General features: G+C 37.7%; 1 protein-coding gene and 1 long non-coding RNA gene across 9 annotated transcripts in view; one reads left to right on the top strand and one right to left on the bottom strand.

Annotated features, from left to right (window-relative positions):
• LOC124188991 (protein O-mannosyl-transferase TMTC2-like) overlaps window positions 1-13,783 on the bottom strand; it is a 28,913-nt gene extending 15,130 nt beyond the window's left edge. For both annotated transcript variants that reach the window (XR_006872558.1, XM_046581932.1), the window contains exon 1: window positions 13,490-13,783. Coding sequence is in view for 1 of the 2 variants with exons in the window: in XM_046581932.1 (XP_046437888.1) it covers window positions 13,490-13,575 (86 nt within the window). In the remaining variant the exon portion in view is untranslated. The remainder of the gene's footprint in view (window positions 1-13,489) is intronic.
• On the top strand, window positions 2,818-4,773 carry LOC124188992. Of its 7 annotated transcripts, none has more exons than XR_006872563.1 (7): window positions 2,818-3,210; window positions 3,275-3,460; window positions 3,522-3,574; window positions 3,656-3,777; window positions 3,847-4,016; window positions 4,082-4,273; window positions 4,345-4,773. It is a non-coding gene; the product is annotated as an uncharacterized LOC124188992 (long non-coding RNA). The 7 variants fall into 7 exon arrangements; XR_006872564.1 differs by having other exon boundaries at window positions 2,823-3,210; window positions 3,522-3,565; window positions 3,675-3,777; XR_006872561.1 differs by having other exon boundaries at window positions 2,823-3,210; window positions 3,675-3,777.
• Window positions 13,784-22,529: the final 8,746 nt, after the last annotated feature.

The raw sequence follows: 22,529 nt of genomic DNA, 5'->3' as shown, positions 1-22,529 counted from the left end.
TTTCTTTTCTTCACATCTTTTTTTTTCGGGGGTAAAAACAAAACAGGAAAAAACCACGAAAAAAAAAATCAAAAAAATCAAAAAAGCAAGAAGAAACACAACAAACCCAAAAAAATATGGTGGTGGTTCACATACGTTTCACTTCAGAGGGCCCCCTTTTCTTTTTACAGTGTCTAACTGCTTCGACAGCTCGGCCATCGAGAGCTAGAGGTTTATATCAACGTAGATATATATATATACGTGTATGTATATGTATTCGACTGGAAGAAAGAAGGAAAAAAAAAGGCAAATGGTGTGTGTGTGTGCTGTGCATCTATCTTCACGCTTCCGGGCATCCGTCAAAGAGGCGCGCCGCAGCGAGCGCAAGTCGACCTTTTTTTATTGGAGCTGTGATGCTCGGAGCAAGTTGATCAAGCTCTTTTCACGGCTCTCAGCGCAGGTGTGAACCATTCGGGGCACTTCCCATTTTATTGGGCATTTTTCCGTTTATTACTTTATTATTCGAGATTTATTTCACTGTGTGATCATGTTATTTTATTTTTGCTTAGTCCTTTTTCTTTCTTTTCTTTCTTTCCTTTCTTTTTTTTTCTTTCTTTCATTCTTTCTCAACAACCTTATTTTCTATTGCTCCGAATCCAACCTATACTCTTTTACATACAAACATGATCGCCTTTTCTATATATACTTTGATCTTTCTACTTTTTCGAAATCGTTTAGGTCGATAACTTTTATTTGGATTCAAAGTCCGGATGAAATTCGTGACTCATAATATATTTTCTATAAGATGACAATAAATGTCTTTCAATAAATTGTTTCTGTCTGAAACAACCTATACTTTAGGCTACTCATTCGAAAAGAATGAATGGACATAGTATAATTACTGATTATTGCCATCCTTCTGGGTTTCCAACTTATTTCTTGCAAAACAAAATCAAACAACAAATATCAACATTCTTTGGCTCCATTAAAGAAGCATCCTAACTGTAACATCGCGAAGAAAATAAATTTCACCCGAATCGATATCAGACGGATCAGTTCACTCTAAACTGCCAATAAAAATCCGCATTTATTCCAATTTTCAATGAAGAACTCGCAGGAAAATTAAAATTTGATTCCTTTTGTTCTGCTGCCAGCGTAACTAAAATAAAATTCACGATCTATCCACAACTGTTGACAGCAATATCAAACAAATGAAACATAAACAAATCTAATAATATCAAGTAGACCTAATTCAAATAGTGGTAGAATTTCGTCTGTGGTATTCGAGCGATTCCATTGCCTTCTTATAGCAGTAGGACAAGACCTTGTAGCTTTCAACAACGAGTATCCACGTCTCATTTGGCTAGATTACGTAACACATCAGTCTGAGACCACCGTTGAAGTGGGAAAAAGCGCCGAAAAAATTTAATATGAAATAAGCTCGGACAGAAATGTGTTATGATATATAAGCGGTGTTGAAAAATATCGAAGGGATTGGAATCAATCGAAAAACAAAAAAAATGCCCTGACATCAATAATACAAAGTCCGGTTGACGTCGCCTGCTTTTCACACCCCATTTGAATCGTTGATGAGGAGCGCAGACAAGAGAGAGAGAGGGGAAGCGAGATGGAAGAAATGGTACGCATGAATAACAACCATCAAGCCCAACACGTTAGACACACACAGCACACACACACACTGAGGAGAGGGGGGGGGGGGTTCAGAGAATGCTTGCTGGACGTATCTATTATTTCACTGTGTCCAGGGCCAGACCGCTAGACTCAATCGAAAAAGAAAAGAAAGAAAAAAAAATAAGGAAAAAACAACGCTGCCATTATAGGAGTTTTAAGTGCTTTTACGTGTCAGCTTCACCGGATAAACATTTCAATTTATTACTCGTTCAGCTTTTCCCACTTTAGTCCCTATCTGCCTTTTTTCCGACCCTTTTCGAGATATGTACTCGGGACTCTAGATGTCCACGTCTGTTTGCCACATGAACTTGTAAGAAGACAAAACAAAAACTATTCCAAGTAACAGATTAGCGCCGATCGCGCGACTCTCTCCATCAGACTTTTTTTTTTACCTTTACGAAATTTTTAGCCACCATCGGCTAGATTCCACACCGTCAAAGTGATTTTACAACGGAGCTACAAAGGAATATTTTCCACAGATAGATCATTATGCATTCGGTCTAATGCGTAACAAATCTGGAGTAAAAATAAAACTTGCGCAATATTAACTGTGACATACTATAAAGTGTTAAGGAGAAATAAATTTTCATGATCGAAGTTGAATAGATAAATTCAGTAATAGTCTATTTTTAGCGCAAAAATATTATCATTTCCTGCAGTTTAATGTTTGTTTTATTCAATTGATGTAGATTTGTAAGAGGCCACAATATTTTATACTGGAAATTGTTTCTAACGGTATCCGGGTATGATTTAGATTCAATCAAGCGAGGATGAGTTCATTTTTCAATGAATATAGTAATTCAAAGAGTTGAATTTTAAACCTTTGCATTGCCAGCGAGGCACTCTAACCACTTCACTGTGGCTGACAAAGTTGGGATTGTTACATAACCTTCATCACTCTATATTTTACTTGTCTTAAACTTTAAACTCCATATTATTGCAGGGATAGTGCAATAACGGGACTAAGTAGGCCTACCACCTAACTTGCACTTAACTAAATTAACGGTATCGATATTAAATTAGGTGTGTTCTCTAAAAACAATGTCCATATGTCCAAACGTCTTTGGGTATACCCCATTCTTGCACCATACCTTAATTATTTGTCTAGCTTTATATCGTAATTTGGTATTTGGATATATGTCGTCGTGGCTGTAATTCATCAACAGTCCGTTTTCTTGTTCGACGTCTAAAATAGCAGTGCAAGTGAGAACATTTTCTATGTCCAAATTTGTCAACTCTTTCGTGCACTTTGGGGTGGCATGGCTTCAGCCTCTGAGAAAACAGTTGAATAACTTGACTTTAGACTACGTGATGATGAGAGGCGTGATTTAACTACATAAAGTCAAAAATACTGCTCATACTTGTGATTGTGATAAACAAAGAAAGCAAATTTGAAATTTCGTGTCAAACTGTCAAGGGATTCTGTTTAACATCACGTCGACACTTAGCTGTCATCTGTCAATTTGGCTACAATCTCGGATCGGTTAACCATAGGATCGGATCTTTTTTCTACATTCTTCTATTACTCAATATTATAAGGTAGGACAAATTTAAGACGAGGACGTTGTATTGTGTTATTTATAAAATATTTTCGAAAAATTAGTCCAGGTCAAATTCGTATGTGTGAAGTTAATCTGTACACATGAAGTCATTACAGGAAAATACGACCGTCAAAGAAGATTAACATAATAATTTGTTACTGTTAGCACTGTTAGTATTCAAAGATGTATTAATCAGGTGTTCAGTTCAACAACATCACTATGGAGGAGACTCCTCATATTCTCGTTAGGTATACTTTGGTTATAGAAAATGGAGTTTGTTTAATTTAACCATACCATTTCTATTTGCAGCTGGTCCTGCAGTTATCAGGTACAAGCTAGTGACAATTTGCCTGGTATTAAAAGTAAACACTTGCTATCTTGTAAAATTTAATCGAAACTATTTATGGCTTAAATTTATTCATGTATACATTGTCCTCAATCAGTTGTGTTCATTTTTTACAGGGGATTGAGTCTTTGTCAGAGGGCATCGTTTGCCACCAGTCAATGTTGAACAAATTGGCCGGTAGCTGGGAATTCATTCATAACTTTGAAATTTGACAAGCAGGTAAAAGTTTCATTTGTCTAGTTTTGCGGTTGAAAATTTGTTGTTTACTTGATTATTGTGATTCTTTAGGCTGTTTCTATCTTCGACTAAGCTAAAAGAAGTCATTGTATCATCAGCCCTTACTGATGAAATTCTTTTGAATCCCACAATAACTATGACCACCATCTAGCCTTTCCAGTCAATGAGCTTCGAAAATTAGCAAGCTGTCTGAAAAAAGGGGGAAAACGACTAGGGCTCAAGTAAAGATTCTATTAATCCAGCAATAGAATAGTTTGCTGATGATTTTTATTAATTTGTGATTCAGGACTTGTTCTCTGATGTGATCCCCATTAGTACTGACACCAAACTCCCTGCTTTGTTGATCAAACAATTGGTTCTGAGTGGAAAACTCACTGAGATGGAAGCACATTTATGATTCTTGTCCTACCCTACCATCTGAGCAACTGTTCACCTCACGGGAGAATCTCTTGAAAGAGAGCCTCAACATAAAGATCAAGTAGGATTGACGTTACATTTTATCCGATTTTATTATAATATTTTTCTAAATTGGTTAATTGTAAAAAATAGGGAACCGATACCATCAACAAGTACATCATAGCATCATAGCATGTCGTGCAAGTCGTCAAAGATCCACACTGCGTACTCCAACTTGATGCCTGCTTCACTCTACGTAACACCAACTTGATCCCTGCCATTGAGCAATATGAGCATCTTATGGAAATACGCATCTTGAGCATCTCACGTCAAAAGCGGCTCCGTTCTTCACGCTGTCAACCTCACGTAATCTTTGCTCTGCAGGCTGCAGCCCATCGTCACCGTTAACCGCAACAATTTCTTGCCTGCTATTCTCTCCCTGATTCTGAATGCCACCGAGATCCGTGTAACCGCTTTCGTTCACCTTGTTCTGCCGGTCTGCGTTCATCCCACTTTCCTCGAGCTGTTATCTTTCCCCGTGTCTGTTATTTGTTTATAAAAATACAATCATTTGCTAACAAACCTCTTTCGTATTTCTTTGTTAATATAAAGATAAAATGAAAGCGCTAATGTACGCAAACTTTCATGTTAAAATTTCTAATAAAATCTATCTTAAAATCTAAAAATTATCCAAAAATGATGCATTACTTTCTATAAAAATCTGAGTTCAGTGAACGCTTTTTGAACGGATTCAAAAAATGACTCCAAATCTAGCTCAGAAATAGAGAATTGGGTCATATACTGCGTTCTTGAACTATGGTTTGCCGCATTTCTTTTCACTTTACAAACGCGTTCCCGCCAAATTGCACGCGTTTTAAATGGAATTAAAATGCATTCCCGAACAGATTTTACCTCCACGGGCAATTTTTTGGGGGGTCATGGATTGTTCACAGTTGTTGTTGTACATGCAACTGTTGGTTGGATTCGTAGGACAAAATCTTCACGGTTATTAACATCGACATGTCAACAGAAGTGAAGGAATTTAGCACCTGCTACAATGACTGCGACCACGGCGATGGATGACGAAGCACAGTACAGTATAAAGTTTCTTCCCTCACTGCTGCTCAATTCAGTCAACTCAAGCTATACTCTTCCATTCCAAAATCAGATTTTTTTTTCTCTTTTGAATTATTCGCTAAAATTTCCAAATCGAACACAAAATGGCCTGCATAGTAAAAACCTTTCAAAGATGTGGACACACTTTGGTGGCGTTCATTTTGATAATTTATTATTATGTTTTGGGCTCCATAAAGTCTATTCAAGCTAAATAATGTATCTTTTTCAAAAACACTAAGGCCTTTCTATCAATCCTGATGCGAATCAATTAATGTGAGGATTCCGGTGATTGCGCAGACGATTCCCAATGATTTCTCCTTGGATTTCTCACGCGGTCATAAAGGCATCACTGCTGCGTAATTCCGCACCTGGCAGTAGGGTATATACTACATATACAAAAGATCTCCAAACGTACATATAGATGTTGCCTCAAGTCAATCGGCCAGAGACGGCCAGAGAGAGGTTCGCCGGAGGAATGAGCTGCGGGGCTCTCAATACGACTTCAATTGCTGCATTTTTTTTACTTGAATAAATACGGATAACCTCGCGGTTTGGTTGGGTCCGTGCATCGATTTTCTGACGGAAAAGGGCGTCCCTTTTCAACGTCCACTTAATCAAGACCGATGGTGGCGACCCTCTCTCCCTCAAGGCACATTTCTACCTCACAGGTCTCATCACCTCGGGCCGACAGACATCGCTACGTGCATTCAAATTACACTTACTTCCCAAGGCCAATCCAATTTCTCTTTTCTTTCAATTTTCCAATATTGAACAAACGCAACGCATTTCAGCGCCGAATTGTCGGGGGAGGCAAACGAGAAAAAGTCGAAAAAAAGTCGCACAACTGAGCCGATTGGCCGTTTGTTCTCTATATTATGGCAAATCAACTTGAAGATTCAATAAGGGCATGGCCGCAAAGGCTAAATGGCCAACAGAAGCAAAGCAAGGGAAGCAAGGAAACACCGCACGACATTTCATTTTAAATGGCTGGCGCATTTAAGTAGCTAATTGAAAAACAAGTTTATCCACCACTAACATAAATCATTGGCTATCTCTCGGCAGCTCATCTGCCTCTGCGCTGATGTCATCACATGCAGGACGCCTTCCAGCTCTATACAGACGTTTTTCTATTTTCTTCCAAAGTTTAAATGAGTGGCTATTGCATAAGATGCCTCATGCCTGCCAGTCGTTTTGGCCTTAATGTGACAAACCTTCACGGAACTCTAGTTTTCTTCTCCAGCACCAGCAGGTTATATAAGACAAAGAAATGATTGTTCTGTATATATTCCCGAGCGGAATCAAAATAATGACAAATGGCTGGAAGGGAATCAAAATCAAGAAAAAAGAAAAGAGAAAAAGAAAAGAAAAAAGCGTAGGATATGATGAGCGGTTGCGAGCAGAGCTGATGGCGGCCAGGAGGCATCCGCCAGTAGCTTATGCACAGCTGGGGGATCACAGTTAGGGGCGGGATCGATGAAAGTCTAAGCGCTCTACAACTGCACAGCCAGCTCAGGTGAGTGATAAACACTGGTGTTGCGCTCGGTGTGGCGTTACGTCACGGCGGAGTCAAGCTGGGCTGCCGTGCCGTGTGTGGTGGCGGTGGTGGTAGTTGGCCGAACGCATTGGTGTAGAAAAAGTGATGCTTTGATGCTGTCTATTGAGACTCCTCCCTCCACTCCGCCTTCTTTTTCCAGCGTATACCGTCTCGAATGCCCACGAATGACACTTCTTCTTCGCCCACTCAATCACTCGGCTGTCGTGCTGAAAGCATAGCCCAGTGTATCCACTATCCACACTTTTAAAGATCCGTTTGGGTCTCTCTTTCTTTCTCTCTCTCTCTCTCTTTCTCGGCTTGGCTGTGTGTTGCCTGCTGCTCGGTCGGTCGTATCAGTTTTATGTCCATGTTTCTTCCATTTAATGGAATTCTGGCCACCTTTATTTGACATCCCTCCTCGACGACGGAGACGGAGCGGAAACAAATCTTCGTGCAACGAGTTCGGCTCAATCAATCAAGTTCCTCGCATTGACAAATTCCCGTTTTCAAAAGTCAATTGGGCATCTTTTTTGTCTTTTCTTTCTCTTTTTTTCTTTTTATCCTCGTCCTAATAAATAAACGGCCATTTTTTTTTCGACTTGGTCTAACCCAGCCAACTGTTTTTTTTGTTTTTTTTTTCAGAGGTGTGTAATCGCCGAGTAGTCATCTACATGTGAACCCGAGTTGCCAGCCGACTGGAAAAAAAGGGCGAAAAGACAGCTTCCAATTTTTCTTGTTCGGTTTGCTTTCGATCGCTATCCCAACTGTAATCGATTCTATCTGTAGTTGAAATCAAAATCGGGGAGAGAGATAGATTTCAATGCCGTTGGAAAAGAGGAATTCTTTTCCACCCTTGAACCTGATGGGTTGTGACAGCTGAACAAGCAAGCATAGTGCACATAGAAACTACTACACAGTATGCTTCAACGCACAACATCGTTCAACAATATCGAATATCAAGTCGAAAGCAATTCACTCCTTTTGATGGACTGGTATTTGGTTCAATCCGTTACGAATCGCGTCAGACTAGTCTCAGGGGCCATGTGAATGAATCGGTTCACTTTAACGGACGTTCTATAAAAAAACAAAAAGAATATTTACTTGTATCGATTTGTCGGTGATGTTGTTGCCTTACACAAGATTCTTATCGTATCAAAGGCTAGGCTTCGAGGAGCAATTGAAATCATTTCCTTCCAAAGTAGAAAGATTGCGGCTCTCTCGAATATTTGATGCATAAAATAGGTATAACTGCCGCGATGTGCGGTGGAATGGCTACAACATATGTCTTTTCGTACTTTGTTCCCTATTATTTTAGTTTGAATGCCTACACTTTACTTTTAAAAGTCAAACATGTTTTGACAGGTGACGACGGAGATGAACAAAGTTCCAAATCGGCAGATCGTTATTGATATAGCTATTTCACTGTTGAACAACTCAGTCGCCACTTATTATGAAAGCTGTTGATGTTGTCAACAACACACACAAACCCCAAAACAGATTTCAAGAAAAAAAATGGGGAGCGATGACCAATGTGACAGTCATGCCGTGGAACTGTTGAAGCGAGAGCGTAAAACGTCATGATGGCACGGTAAGCCAGTTTTCGTTTCCCCCCGTCAGTTGATATGAACACTGAACATGCATACCACCCACCGCGCTTCGTATATTATTTCGTTGCTTCTTTTTTTTATTTTTAGAACATCAGATTTAAAAAAAAACAGTGTTTTTTTTTCTTATAATAAATGGAGAAAACGACGAAATTAGAAGAACTTCCGAGCGAAAATAGATTGGATTGCGCGGAGAGAAAGCCAATTGCCGTCGGATTTTCGTGCAACCGGTTTATAATGTATGAACAAACGATAAAATAGAATTACTTAAATTTTTGGATTTTAAATTTGGCTCAGGGTTCATTACAGTCTGCCGTTGCGAAAGTTTCTATCACATAACAAAATGAACTTCAATTTCGGCATGAAAAGTAAAGTTCTTTGAGCTTCAACTATAAGATGTTAAACACTTGAATACAACCTATCATTCTAAAATGTTCTTAATAATGTTCGAGCTTGATTTGATCGACGAAACATTGATGGCAATAGTTAGTATATAGTTAGCGGTGATTTATCGAGCAGATATCGACGGACAATGTGAATGATATTGGACGCCTCAAACTCTGCCCGAAATCAAGACGTTTGGCTCCAAGTTGAGACGTCTAATACCCGAAATAAAAGTGAAGAAAAAGTTGTCAGGAGTGTAGCTAGCATTGACATACAATGGTTCGTACGTGTAACACGGACTAATGTGTCGAAAGCTTTAGGAAAATAGCTGATCCTTGTATCGATAAAAGAACCTATCGGCATTAGAATGCGAATGTCTGGCCTAAAGATGATCACTCACGGATGACCTGGGCTGGAAGAAAACAACTTAAAAACAAAAGAAAATCAAGCCACACGAGTTATAATAACACATAGGAAGAAGCGCGGAGCCATTTCTTATATAGGGTAAAACAACGAATTCCGGACAGCATCTCGGATACGCGAATGCCGGACAAAAAAGTCGATTTTTTCAATTTACAATTATAAAAAAACGACGAAATATTAACGAAAACTAATGAATGAATTTCAAAATATGACAGGGGATACACAATTGAGCCAAAGGGCATATAAAAATACGCTGTATTAATTGAGTTATCATGAAATGAAATTTCTCAATTTTTCTATACGGCTGACAACTTTGGCTCTGTGTTGTCAGTTAGTAAACATATTTTACGGGGTAAGGAATTTCTAAGGTTAAAACAAGAAAAATCCCTTAACTAATTATATCAATCGATAGAGAATTGAAAGATCTACAATATTATATAAGGTTTTGTCGTTATTTTTAAGAATTTGCTTAAATATCGATGAAAATAGAAAACAGGCCAAAACGCGAATGTCGGACAGCTGACGCGAATTCCGGACAGAAAATTTTGAAAAATTTCGATTTTCTGTTTTTTAATATGTCTATACATCAATCGACGCAGAATTGTAAGGCGAATCGATTGATGTGCAATGTTTATAAGTTTTTTTGTATAGTTTTTCCATTATTTAAAAAAAAAGATTTGAGCGACAAGAGGATCGAATCTTAGCAGATCCAAAAAAGCTGTCGTCATAATTTTTCTTTCCCGTTCCACTTGTTTATCAATATATTTAAAAGGCGTAATAATTCAGTAATTTTAGTGAAAAAATTTTTGAAAAAAATCGAGCAGTTAGTTTTATAATGACTACCATTCCCCAAAATGGTGTATCTTTCGTCCGGAATGTTTCTTATTGTAAAATAATTAAAGTCTTTGTGATTTTTAATTTAATTCCCTTGCCCGTAACCCCATTTTGCTTGAAATTCCCCCAAAAATGTTCGAAGGGCGTAAATTTTTTTTCAAAATCACTTATATGTAGCGTCAGTCTTGCTCCCATAAGGAGCCATGATGCGAATTCCGGACAGACTACATAGTCCGCTCGGTAATCGATCTTTATAGTTTTAGACAAGTATCGTTATGGCAGTGTGGGTTAAGGTCCGCTTGTAAACGTGTAGGTTGAACGTTCAAATCTCATAACTGCAATAACGTTAAAATTAAATAGCGTGATGGTAACAGTTAAGATTATTTTACTTATTTCAATAATTGTTACAATTATGTATTATTGAATATATTTATGGTTTAAGTAGAAGCCATTATTACGTATGAACCTAGCTGATGTCCATATTATTTTTGTTTCAATATGTCTGTTGCTTGCTTTGCATTTCTAATTGTATGTACGACTAAAAGATTTTACTAAATCTTTTAATGCAGATTTACCCTTTGCAGGTATCGAACGTCAGTCCTTCCGCATGGTAGGCAGATGTTATACCGCTGTGCTATGTTGTTATAGATACGACGGATAAAGAGTAATGCAGTGTCAGTCATATTTTTTCCGTCTGCTGTCCAGAATTCGCATCAAGGGCTTTATGGGGAAAGAACCTTCATTAATTAGACGAATTATATTAACGTCATGTTACCATTATGCAGCTAGACATAAAGAGGACTTAATTCTACATTTATTGATACCAATTTTTCTATAAAAATCTTAACTTAGAAATTCTAAGAAAATTTTCAAATTTCGGTGGTTTTCGGACATTCGCGTCACGTATGGGCGACTTTCTACTTTAATTTCTCCAGAATTCCAATACGGATTTCAATTTCGTTTTTTGTTTTAGAATTCTAGGCCTATTTGTTCTTGTGAAATTTAGTAAACGAAAGGGATTTTCAAAATATTAATTTTATGTTGTTAAGTCGTTTTGATCCCAGGTCGAAAAGTCTTGGCAGACGAAAACAGTTTTTGACAGCTCAATGTTTTGATTTTTTAAATCGAAATATCTCATAATACTTTCATTGCACTGTACTATATGTCTTAAGCAATTTTACTAAGAATTAAAAACTGCATCGATTGATATAATTAGTTTTTAAAAATATTTCTGTCCGGAATTCGAAAAAATGTCCGGGGCATTCGCGTTTTGTCCGGAAATTCGCATTTCGGGTTTACACACAAACGCCATAAGTCGGATCGCTGTCCGGCATTCGCTGTTTTACCCTAGTTTGAGAGGGGGGGCTGTTGTGTGAGAATGCACGCAGCTTCGTTTGGGAGAAAGAAAGAAAAAAAGAAGAAGAAGAGAAGACGAACAGGGAGCATCAACAACGCGTCCTAAACTGGTGAGTATTGGAAAAAGCTAAGAAAGGTGACGTGTGACCCTTAAAATACTCTACAAAAAGCTCCAGCTCTCGCATTAGAAGGACACGAGCAATTAATCTGATAGTGGGGAGAGGGGAAGATACTTTTCTTTTATTCTCTGGGAAGAAGAAGAAGACGAAGAAGAAGACAAAAAAAAAATGCTGAGAGAAAAAAGAAGAAGAAGAAGAAGAACTCTCGGAGGAGAGAGAGTGAGAGGGAGACGGGAAGGCGCTAGCTGGCACACACCTATAAAACCCTCGCGAGCCGCGCTCATGGCCTTAGGTGAGGAATGTCTTCGTCTCTCTCCTCTTCTTTTTTTTTCTTATAAGAAACTTTTCGTCGAGTTTCTCCTTTCTTTTTTCAAATGACACAAGACTTCTTCTTCCTGACAAAATGTCTTAAAATATTTTGCTGATTGCTTTGCTCCCGAAGACAAATTTTTTGTCGGTCGCCGGTACGTTAATTACAAACAAAACATCCATGATCGAATATAAGCGACCCACCGACGGCGACAGTACGCTTAGATTTTCCCGGACCTGTTGAGTACGTGTGTTACCTTATTAATTTATTAGATTCAATAAGTATCTCTTCCGAGGAAACGGGAATTGAATGGAAAGGAATCCCTGCTGGGGGATATGCGATGTGAGCGTGGTAACTTGATATTGAGTTGGCAGCATGATTAATTTATGAAATATTGACTGGAAACAATTTGCCGTGTTGGACGTGTGATAGGTTATAGCCTTTTACGCCGTCAGGTGTTGACATATCAAGGAATTTAATCAGTTCGGTCCAGGAATTTGTCTGCGCTTGAACTTGGATTGAAAGGAAATTTTTTAGGCCTGGCACCTCCCGGGATAATTATCACGTTTTTTCGTTTGTTTTCTTTTGTCGAAGAAAATAGGAACAAATGATTTAATGCCGCTAGAATTTCTGTAATTGATTTGAGCTCTAGCCAATAAAGTGGGAGAGAAAAAACCCGCCGGTCTGTTTTCATAAACCGATAAATAAAATGCGAATTACGTCAAATGGATTCCTCGGCTTAGATTTAAGAAAAAAAAAGTACTTTTTAATTGACTTCTTTAACGTCGGGCCATTTAAGAACAATGGCTCTAAAAAAATGAACAAGACAGAAGGAAAAAAGAAAGAAAAAAAAAAAGGGAAAAAATGGGTGACAACCCGTCGTTACATTAACGGCTGTAACTAAACTTCTTTCTCTTTCGCTGTGTGCCCTCCCAGTGTGTGTATTCCTCCTGCTGGGCCAACAAACCCAAAAGGTGCTGTGCTGTGTGTGTGTGTGTGTGCTCCTGTTGCTGCTGCTGCTAAGACACACAAGTGTTAAGTGCTGTGAATTTTGTCAGCTTCTCAGCGGGTGCGCACACAGATTGAAGGGGAAAGCCGGAAAGCCCTTTAGTGCTGTCTGCTGTGCGCTTATACAAGAAAAGAGCTCCGACGGTGGCGGCGGGCTTTGATTCTCTCTCCGTGCCGATTTTACGCTCTCATCAATTTAATCAGTAATACTCAATTTGGACTCTCTCTCTCTCTCTCTCTCTTTACAGCATCAACAGAGGTGCATTAAAACCAAAACAAAAAAACAAAAAAAAAAAACTTTTTTTAAAAACTGCGACGGCAGTTTTTCTTTTCTTTTGGTTGTTGGAATCGTTTTACGTTTTAACAGCCTCAATAGAAGACGTGTTACTCTCTCGGAAGTGAGCAGCCATATAATATGCCACCCTCATCCGTCAGAAGAGAGCAAATGCCGCGATCAATTTAACGGTACACTAAACCACTTAACTGACTAAATATTTTGACACGGCCAGTCAAAATAAATCAAATGAAAAGACAAACCAAAAAAAAAAGGCCAAAAATGTTCGACTCTAGATGAATGATAAATATTGTTTGTGTTTTTCTAGTTCCTTACCTGTCATCGTATGCAAAATCGGCGTGCAACGTATTGTAGTAGAGGAGGAAGGCCGCCAAAGTACAGAGCACCACTGTTTGATCCATAAGAGGAGGGCCATGCTCACTGCTGGAGCGAGGCGGCCAAACTGAGCTCGGGAACGTCGACACCAGACATCTCCTCCCCACTTGCCAGCCCCTTAGTTCACCGCGTCGCCACTTTTTACCTGCTGCTGCTGAGGCTTCAGACTCCTTACTAGCCACCTTGCTAGCTGGCCAGCCAGGGCGACTTTGAAGATAGCAGTGCCTTGGCTGCGTTTTGGCCTTTCCTCTTTCACGGGCGCCTCCATAAAATTTCAAAAAAAAAAGAAGAAAAGAAGAAAAAGAACTTCAACATTCAACCTCTTTTTCCGCACCACAACGTTATATAAAGCCATCCGGCAACACTGTAGCCGTCTTATTTTTTTACACGCAATACCCAGCACCAATGAGGCAATGACCCAAAAAACACTCACTCCTCCCTCTCTTTTCCTCCCCCCCCCCCACATTTCCCCCTTGATAGTCTTGAAGACATAAAACCGAAATTAATTTATTTTCGTGGTGTATACAAAATGTATATGCGTAGTATATCCGGTCGATAGTTTTGAGTTTTAACAGCTCGGTTCAAACCGATGATGGGTTCAAACTGACTGCGATGTAATATCGATGTTTAAAATAAATCAGAATATCCCGTAATTCACTTTAGATTCTCGCAGGAAGATTTTTGCATTCTGTGTGCATGGGGATGTTTAAATAGTAAAGTATACCATCTAATTATTTCATTGACTGAATTTAACTCAAAATAATCAGAATGATTTAGGAATTGAAAGATAGCAACCTGACTGCTTCTCGATCAGTCGAATCCTTTTATTTTAAACGCATCACAATTCAAATGAAAACCATCACGCTCGTCCGGCCGCACAATATTTCTCAGCGCATAAAGAAAATTCGTTTCATTTCTTCGCGCTATGTATTTGACCAAAGTAACCTCGATAAACTTGAGAAACTAATGTATCAAGGGAGCGAACAAATAAAATTTTATTTTCACCTAGCTATCAAAAAGTCGGAGACTAAGTAGTGGCTTGTGGAAAATTCCCATTTTTGGATAGAAAGGCTATCAGTGGTTTCTTAACCGGTTTGCTTAATATAATAATATATTCCTCTCATACTCCTTTTTTTCACCATACTTTTTCCAAACTGCTACCAAATAAAAACTGATGGAAATCCCTTAGCGGTGGGAAATTTTTATAAGATTCAAAAATAATTTACGATTGAATTTGACCCAGGCAGCACTATTATATGTATAAGCTTATAAATTTTTTTTTGTACCGATGACGAGTAATATTTTTTCGCATTTTAGATGGGAGCTCAAATATTTTAGCGAACAGCAACAAAAGCCAGAAATATGCTTAGAGCGAGCTGAATATATCCCATCTCACGAAAACGGGCATTTCTTTTTGACGACCGGTGTCAATTGCGGTGGCAGCAACATCTTTACCACGACTTCAGTCGAGTTTTATGGTCGTTAATCGTTATATTTATTGCTTTCAGCCTCCTGCTTGATCCGTTGGATTTTCTTTTACCACGATAGTTTATTGTTTTTATATTTGCGCTAGAAAAAAATGTTGCATCACGACAGTTGAAGATCAAACCAGACAAATGACTACACCAAATCGATTTAAAACGAAAATTTGGATATTACATAGTATATCTAAAGCTATTTATGTGTTAGATGTACACTGTGTGCTATATTGCTTCTCCTCTCTACTCACATTTGAATTCTCGTTTCCAGATTTATGCCGGGGATATTTGCCATACGCCATTTTGCGACGGATTCCACCACCCAAGCCACTTTGTTTGGTCAAGACCGGAAAGGCCTTGACGTTCGGACAAAATTAATCTGGAAATTAAATCGCCTAATAAGTTAGAGCCAATGAAAATAAAGAGCGAGAGAGAGAGTGACGAGAGAGTTATGAACAGTTCAAACTTGATGTTTACTTGCAGTTATTTAGACCTATTATGGTTAAACCAGGCAGCGTTGCTAAGGGAAGTGCCAATCACTATCGAGAGTCAGATTTATTCTAATAAACTTTTAACTAATTAAAAAATGACTATTTATTCACATTTTCCTTCGTCAAAAGCGGTAAATATTTTCCGAAAGAATCGTGCAAATATGTAACAGTCTATGAAAAGTTCACGAACAAACACTAAACTTTATTTATTAAACTACGATAGGATGCACAATAAGGCATGGTTGAAGAAATGTTCTAATCAAATCTAGATGCAACAACTTTTTATTTTAAATTGACTTTTAGGCCTCTAAGCCCTGTATATAGATTATTTAATAAAACTGGTAGATCTGAAGGTGAATTTGTATTTTTGTATTTTTAAAATGGTACTATTAACAAATCAAATCAAATCAATTTGAAGTACTAATTGAAAATGTTACGTACCGTATTATATATAAACTAGATGTGTAAATTAACGCTAGCTAGCGCTTAGTAACGAGTGGATGCATTTCTACCGACAATTTTTTTCTTGTGACGGCTATTTCTGGCCTTTTTATCATTCTGGGAATGAGTAGGCCTGCTAACTACTACTACTTTATTCTCTTATATCCCACTAGGAGGAGAATATTATGGACGCTAAACATTTGGTTGATTATTACAAAAGATATCGCTATAATTGTGGAAGTTTTCTCAGTTTTCTCATCGTCCTTAGTCCGTAGTACACTAACGATTTTATTTAAAATATGTAACAGTTGTGTAATATAACATCAATGAACTCTTACAATATTTGTGTTTGCAACTATAAGGAAAGAATTTGATTCTTTTCCATTGATTTCAATATTTTCAATTTACATGCTTTGCTTAATGTAATGAAATATCATACGTAAATTTATGACGCTAGCGTATGTCAACCTTCACAGACGAAGGTGATTTTTTGAAGCTCAACTGAAAAAAAAATTGACGAACCTAATTGACATTGCGTGACTGAGATTCCCTTGATCCCCTTGATAAAGGCCAAGAGCAGATTTTCAATTTGATTCTACTGTGCTACGCATTATTGCACTCTTCGCTCTACTGTTTCTCAGTAGAACCGAAATCTCCCTCCCCTCTTGGCGCTCAATGAGACCCCAAGAGCGCCGCCTTTTTGCTGTTTCCTCTCGGAAATCCAATCATCCTCAATTTCTTTGTCGAGGACGAGTGGGAGAGAGCTGGAAAATAGGAACGCCGAGAAACGATTTAGGTCGTCTGTGAACTGAAGCGCTTTTAAAAAAGTTAGTGGATTCCACAAGACTACTAGCTACTGCATGTTGTTGATATTTTTCAGATATATCAGTAATTATTATGCTGCTTGAATTTTTTGAATTGCATTCAGAAAATATAGGGTTGCTACTACTCTTTTTATCATTACTTTTTTAAATTTAAAATTAAATCGTACATCGTCTTATAAATAAATGTGGTCGGTTTTATTAAAGCGCTCAGATGTATAATAAGGTAGGCCTTTCGAGTTCTCGCTAGTTGCGAACGTTAAATAACATTCGGTCAGCATTCGGTCGTTGCAAACGTATTCTTCGTCGTTAAGCCCGTCGTTCTGACTATTGCTATATGCGTGATCCATCCTTTCTAACATACTTTTTTTTTACAATTTTGGCGGACCGTAGTCGTATTATTCCACTTCTGGAGTTATATGCTGTACTCAAATGTTGAATGTGTTGCTGATGTGTGCTTCATTGAGAATTTCTTATTTTACAAAAACCTTACCATAGTTACCAACCAACCTACTGTTCTTATTCATAAAAAATGTATTTTAATTCAAATTACCTCTTAAGTCTTAAAAAACAAAATGTTGCTGGTATCAATATTTTTGTGTTTAAAAAAATATATAGCCTATCTGTAGACAGTTGCAACTGGTTTCACCACTTAACCGGCACTTATTATCTCGAAGTTTTAGAACTTTTTTTTTACAGCAATCTCTTTGCAGCTTTCTCGATATCCCTTTACCTTGGAACTCAGAAGCAGCTGGTGAGATGATAGAGGGCGAAATGGACGCAACATCTTTTGTGTCGGAAATAAAAAAAATAACTCTTTGTGTTCCAACTGTTATTTTCCCATTAGCCAAATCAATGCCACGGACGCACCGAGTTTTAGCCAGCCTTTCACTCTTGTTACTGGATGGTTATAATTGTTGACTAGTTTACTGCGCGCTTAAGTTCCGACTCATTAATATTTAGTTTTATAATGATTACGTTTTCAAATGAATACTTACCGTACTTTATCTCAAAATCGACAATTTGTCAAATTCAACTTCACGAAAGATCAAATGCATCTACCGGTACCAGTTTTTAATTCAATTTTTCATTCTCGAGAGTAGACCAACTCTGATTTGTCGTTCCTTGCCATCCGAGTGTTCCATGTGGTTTTGAAATTGCTCCATTCATATTCTCGAAATTATTAATAAATAACTAAATTATTTTTTTTTCTACGAGTTCCTACATCAAGTGTTGTTTTTATAAGATATCACCAATTTTGATTTCAAGTTTAATTGGGTAATAATAATTTTAAAAAAATAATAGCAGATACAAGTCATACAACAAAGCTTATAACTTACCTCTTATTATTTACTAGGCCTAGATATCTTCTAAAAGCTAAGCCAATGTTTTTCCAGACTAGTAAATTTTTGAAAATTCATTTGATTTTATAATACTGTCTTTACGATTTCCCTAACATGCTCTCCCCAGATAATTCCTTCTCTGCATCGCCTGCAAATGATTATATGCATGTCAAACATTTTGTATTTTGTGTTTGCCTTCGAGATCCGTGTTGAGTCGCATGAACATTTTTTGAATAGCTATAAAGTTGTTATTCACTAGACTTTTTCCTCAGAAGTCAGAACTCCATCTGCGCTTCGACCAGTCAGAGGTATAAAAAGCCGTGTGCAGCGGCGCAACTGAAATCACAACATAATTCAGCATCATTAAAAGAAATTGGAAGATTATTTATACTACAGTAGCTGGTAAGAATACTAGCTCTTCCACACACTTTAATTTTCAGGCTATATTTCCGTCGTTATTTTATCAGAGGATTGCGACATCTATAGTCTACCATGTGCACGACTCGCACGTCTCCTATGCCCAAGTAAATTATAAAAATAAACAAAACACACATGGAATTTTTCCATCATAAATTCCAGTCAATCAAAAAGTTGATCAATCATAACATTATATTCCTAAGCGAATACAATTTTTCATATTTTATAAAAGCAGATGTTGAAGATTTAAAAATTCGTCAGTAAGAACCATTTTGTGTTTAAACTTTAAGCTAAGGTGTCTAATTTAGTGGTATCGTTCAACAGCCATTTTGAGCGTTATTTTTAACGTGCTTTGGTTTAAGTAGCCGTAGTGTGGAAGGTAACTGTTTTTTTTTAGGTGAAAAACCTTTGCTTAAACCCTAAAACGTTATGGCCTACGTAACGGCTTCAAAAGGCTGTAGTATGAGGTATGAACACAGCTCCCGCCGCCCGGTCCCGGTACGTAACGTGGTTGGAGGGGCGCGATCTTCAGAGTGTTGTGGGAAGTAGTACAAGGGGGTTGGAGAGGGGTGCAGAAAAAGTGTTACGTAAAAATAAGAAGTCAAGGCCAATGAAGACCAATAGGCCTGCAATAACAAATAGTTTTGTGCATAATAAAAGTGTTTTTTAGTTTATGGGAAATTGACAAGGTAATATTTTTTTATTTATGACAAAGTCGATGCCATTACATTTCAACTTCATATATTTCATATGGATTCGGGGTTGACGGTTGATGCAGAGGAAATGTTAAATCCCATAAACGCCCATAAAGGTTACTACAGACGTAAGGGAACAGAGTTGGATGGAGAAGACTGGCTCTTTTGGGGGAGAAAATTACTTTGTCCGTTTTCACAGAAAAACCGCACACGTAGTTTTTAAAAAACCATTAGATATCAATTTCCCTTAACCACCACGTCCTGTTTACTTGAGTTTTCTTCCCTAGGCCTCTTTTCGCAGGTTTCAAAATGATGATTAGGTTAAGTGCACCAATGCAATATTATTTTACCTTTGCGAAAAAAGAAAATTATAGTCATAGACCATACATCGTGGTCGAGAACGATGAACAACGGATTTCCGTAACAGTTTAGGGTAGCAATAAGGCGGCATCTGCTTTCGCGATGCCACCGTAATTTTCTATTCTCCTCTTTCTCTTTACTGATTACTGTGCGTGGTTTTGAGACTTGTTTCATTCTATAAAATTCAGCAGCATATCTGTTTGACCGAAAACTATTTTTAGATATAGATATATGGTTTAAAATATTGCGATGAAGTTATTTATAGCGCATAGCCTAAATGTCCTTTCTATGACTAAGTTAAAATGATTTTAACGGAAATTACTTACGTAAAAATAGAAAAAAGTAAAATCCATACCTATTAAGAATTTGTACTCCAATCTATTTGGCATCAATCACATGATAAACAGATTAATTGAGCGATTCTCGTCATCTCGTTACGGAAGCTTCAATTCCTTTTTAAAGATGACAAGCCTTCTTGTAAAAATTTTTGGCGTCGGTTATTTAATAACTAGAAAAAAAAACATATAATAATTGAATGGGAGACCTTTCATAATTTAATGATAAATGAAAAAATAATGATAGAAAAAAAAATTAAATAACTCTCGACCCAGACGGAAGTCTGTAGCTCCATCATGGTTTTCAGCTTGGTTTCCCAGTTCATGTACGGCTACAGCTACACGGACCCGTCGGATCGTGATATATTAGTTCCAGCAGATTGTTGTATACAGTTATATGTTTCAAACTATCGTCACATAGCAGTCTAATATCGTCCTTAACTCAAATAGTCGCGCAGTAAAAAAAAAAAAAAATCCTTAAATAATGAGAGCTTATTCTTTAATCAAACCAACAGTTTGGTTATGCGTTTAATTCATCCCGGCATTTTATTGCATTTGATCTGGCACCCGCATTTTATTTTTCTGCGCGTTTGAGTCTTGCTCTTAAACTACGTATTTAACACATTTTTCTTTTTTTATCGAGATTTTATTCAAAACAATGCTTTGGTTTTCTCCCACCACGAAAATAGCCCAAAACCGTAGCCACAACCTACCCAGATTTGCTTTCATACGCAAATTGTTAAGTAGCTAACCTAGGCTAAAGTGTTAAAGTGAGTTGCTAAAAAGTGGCTAAAGTAAGTTCAGTCAAAATCGGTCAAAATTCAGATTCTGTGGCACATATTTTTATAAACATTCGGAAATCAGGATCGATAACCCACTATCAGCAGTTGAGAAAAACTTGTATGAAATTGAACTGTGTTACTTTTAGAAAGCAAAATATTAATACCAATAAAAAATTATTTAGACAAAGGTTGAGTGTAAGATGAATTTGCCTGATTGCTGGTCTGCGTTGGATTAATGCCCAGCAAGAGACATCCCTGTCGAGGTAATATAGGTTTGCATGTAATAGAAAGTAGCTTAAAATAGGAGAGCATTGCGGGTGGTGGTTTATTATCTTTTCTACATGAGATGATTCGTTAATAGAAAATTATAACGAGTTCTCTGTTGATGACTACATTTTGACGAAAGGTTTTCAAATTGGATGTTGCCTAACCGGTTTGATTCATTTGATACGCTCGTTCTTCACGTTTCCTAGTGACCTAGCTAAATTACTGTTGGCTGAACTACTGCTAACTCTTTTGAGCTGATTCTCATTCAAGCTGAAATAGTCTATTTGTTTTCGAAAGATTGTGAAACAAGAATAGTGAATAAATGCTTCGTGTAATAGCTTGAATTGTATGAAATAGAAAATATGGTTCATCTGATAAGTCTATCGATAAGTAAAAGTTCTGAAATGCGTGTTTGGTTAAGTGGATTACCAGTTAATTGTAAAGACTAACCTTTGTGACTAACACACTTAGCAAAGAAATCCCCAAAGGAAAAGATTTTTACAATATATTCATACCACCTTCAAATTGAAATGAACATTCGGCTTTGGAGTTTTGTTCTAATTGTTCCCAGGCGTTCCCAGGACCTAGAAAAAATATCAGCAATTCTCTTTCTGTCTTATAATATAACTATATTTAAACAGAGTTGTGTACGATGTTTGATCGGACTTTTTAGAATAGCCTACCTAAAAATACTAAAATTCAAAAAACAAGTATAAATAAAAGTAATTTAGCTTATAGGCCTAGGCTTCCCGTGTGAATTCTAAAGTGAAAAACAATTTGGTAATTTTTTTAGGCCCAATACGTCTAGACAGCTGGATTTTTTTTACCCTCTTTTAAACATAGTAAGTTACGCACTTGCCATATATACAGCAGCGCACACTTTATCAGTTAATAATTGGTGGGCTAGTAAGCACTTGGTATGAGGTATCCCAGTATGTCTTCGGATTGGTCAATCTTAGCTAATAAGCGACTGGTATTGTGTGATTGTGTGCCTTGGGTGTTTTTTTTTTCGAATCTCGAGGCCAACAGTAGCCTTCACCAAAGTATAGTCGAGAATAAGCACAGAGAGTGCCAACGGTTAAGCGATAATAAATTGGACCCAGTCACGGAAATCACAGCAGCAGCTACAGACGTCCACACGTACAATTGTACATGCCACTATCTCATTCATAAGTGAAATATAAAGATTGGTCCTGAATAGGCCGGCAGTGCTCATGTCTGTCGGAGCCATTGAGAGTTCATCCGCTGCTAGTTATGATTGGCAGTTGAGAATGATGAGGAGTGCTACCTATGTAGGTGCATGTGCTGTTGCATGAGCGCATGCAACACACGAACTCGTAGTGGAAGATCCGCCAGTGGGAGTAAAATTATGATTTGAAAGGTGGTGCTGATGGAGGCCTTTCGACCGACAAGCTGGCTCCAAGCTTCTCTTTTGAGGAACGGAAAATTCTTGTTTTTTCTTGTCAATTACTAGCAGGCTATGGCAGACAGACCTTGAATCATGACGTGGTTTCTTCTGGAATGACATGATGAGGCTTTGATCAAGCCAG

The sequence above is a fragment of the Daphnia pulex genome, chromosome 2 (assembly GCF_021134715.1).
Source record: "Daphnia pulex isolate KAP4 chromosome 2, ASM2113471v1".
Lineage (NCBI taxonomy): Eukaryota > Metazoa > Arthropoda > Branchiopoda > Diplostraca > Daphniidae > Daphnia > Daphnia pulex.
The sequence above is the reverse complement of the archived record's forward strand: the minus strand, read 5'-3'. Positions and strand labels throughout refer to the sequence as shown.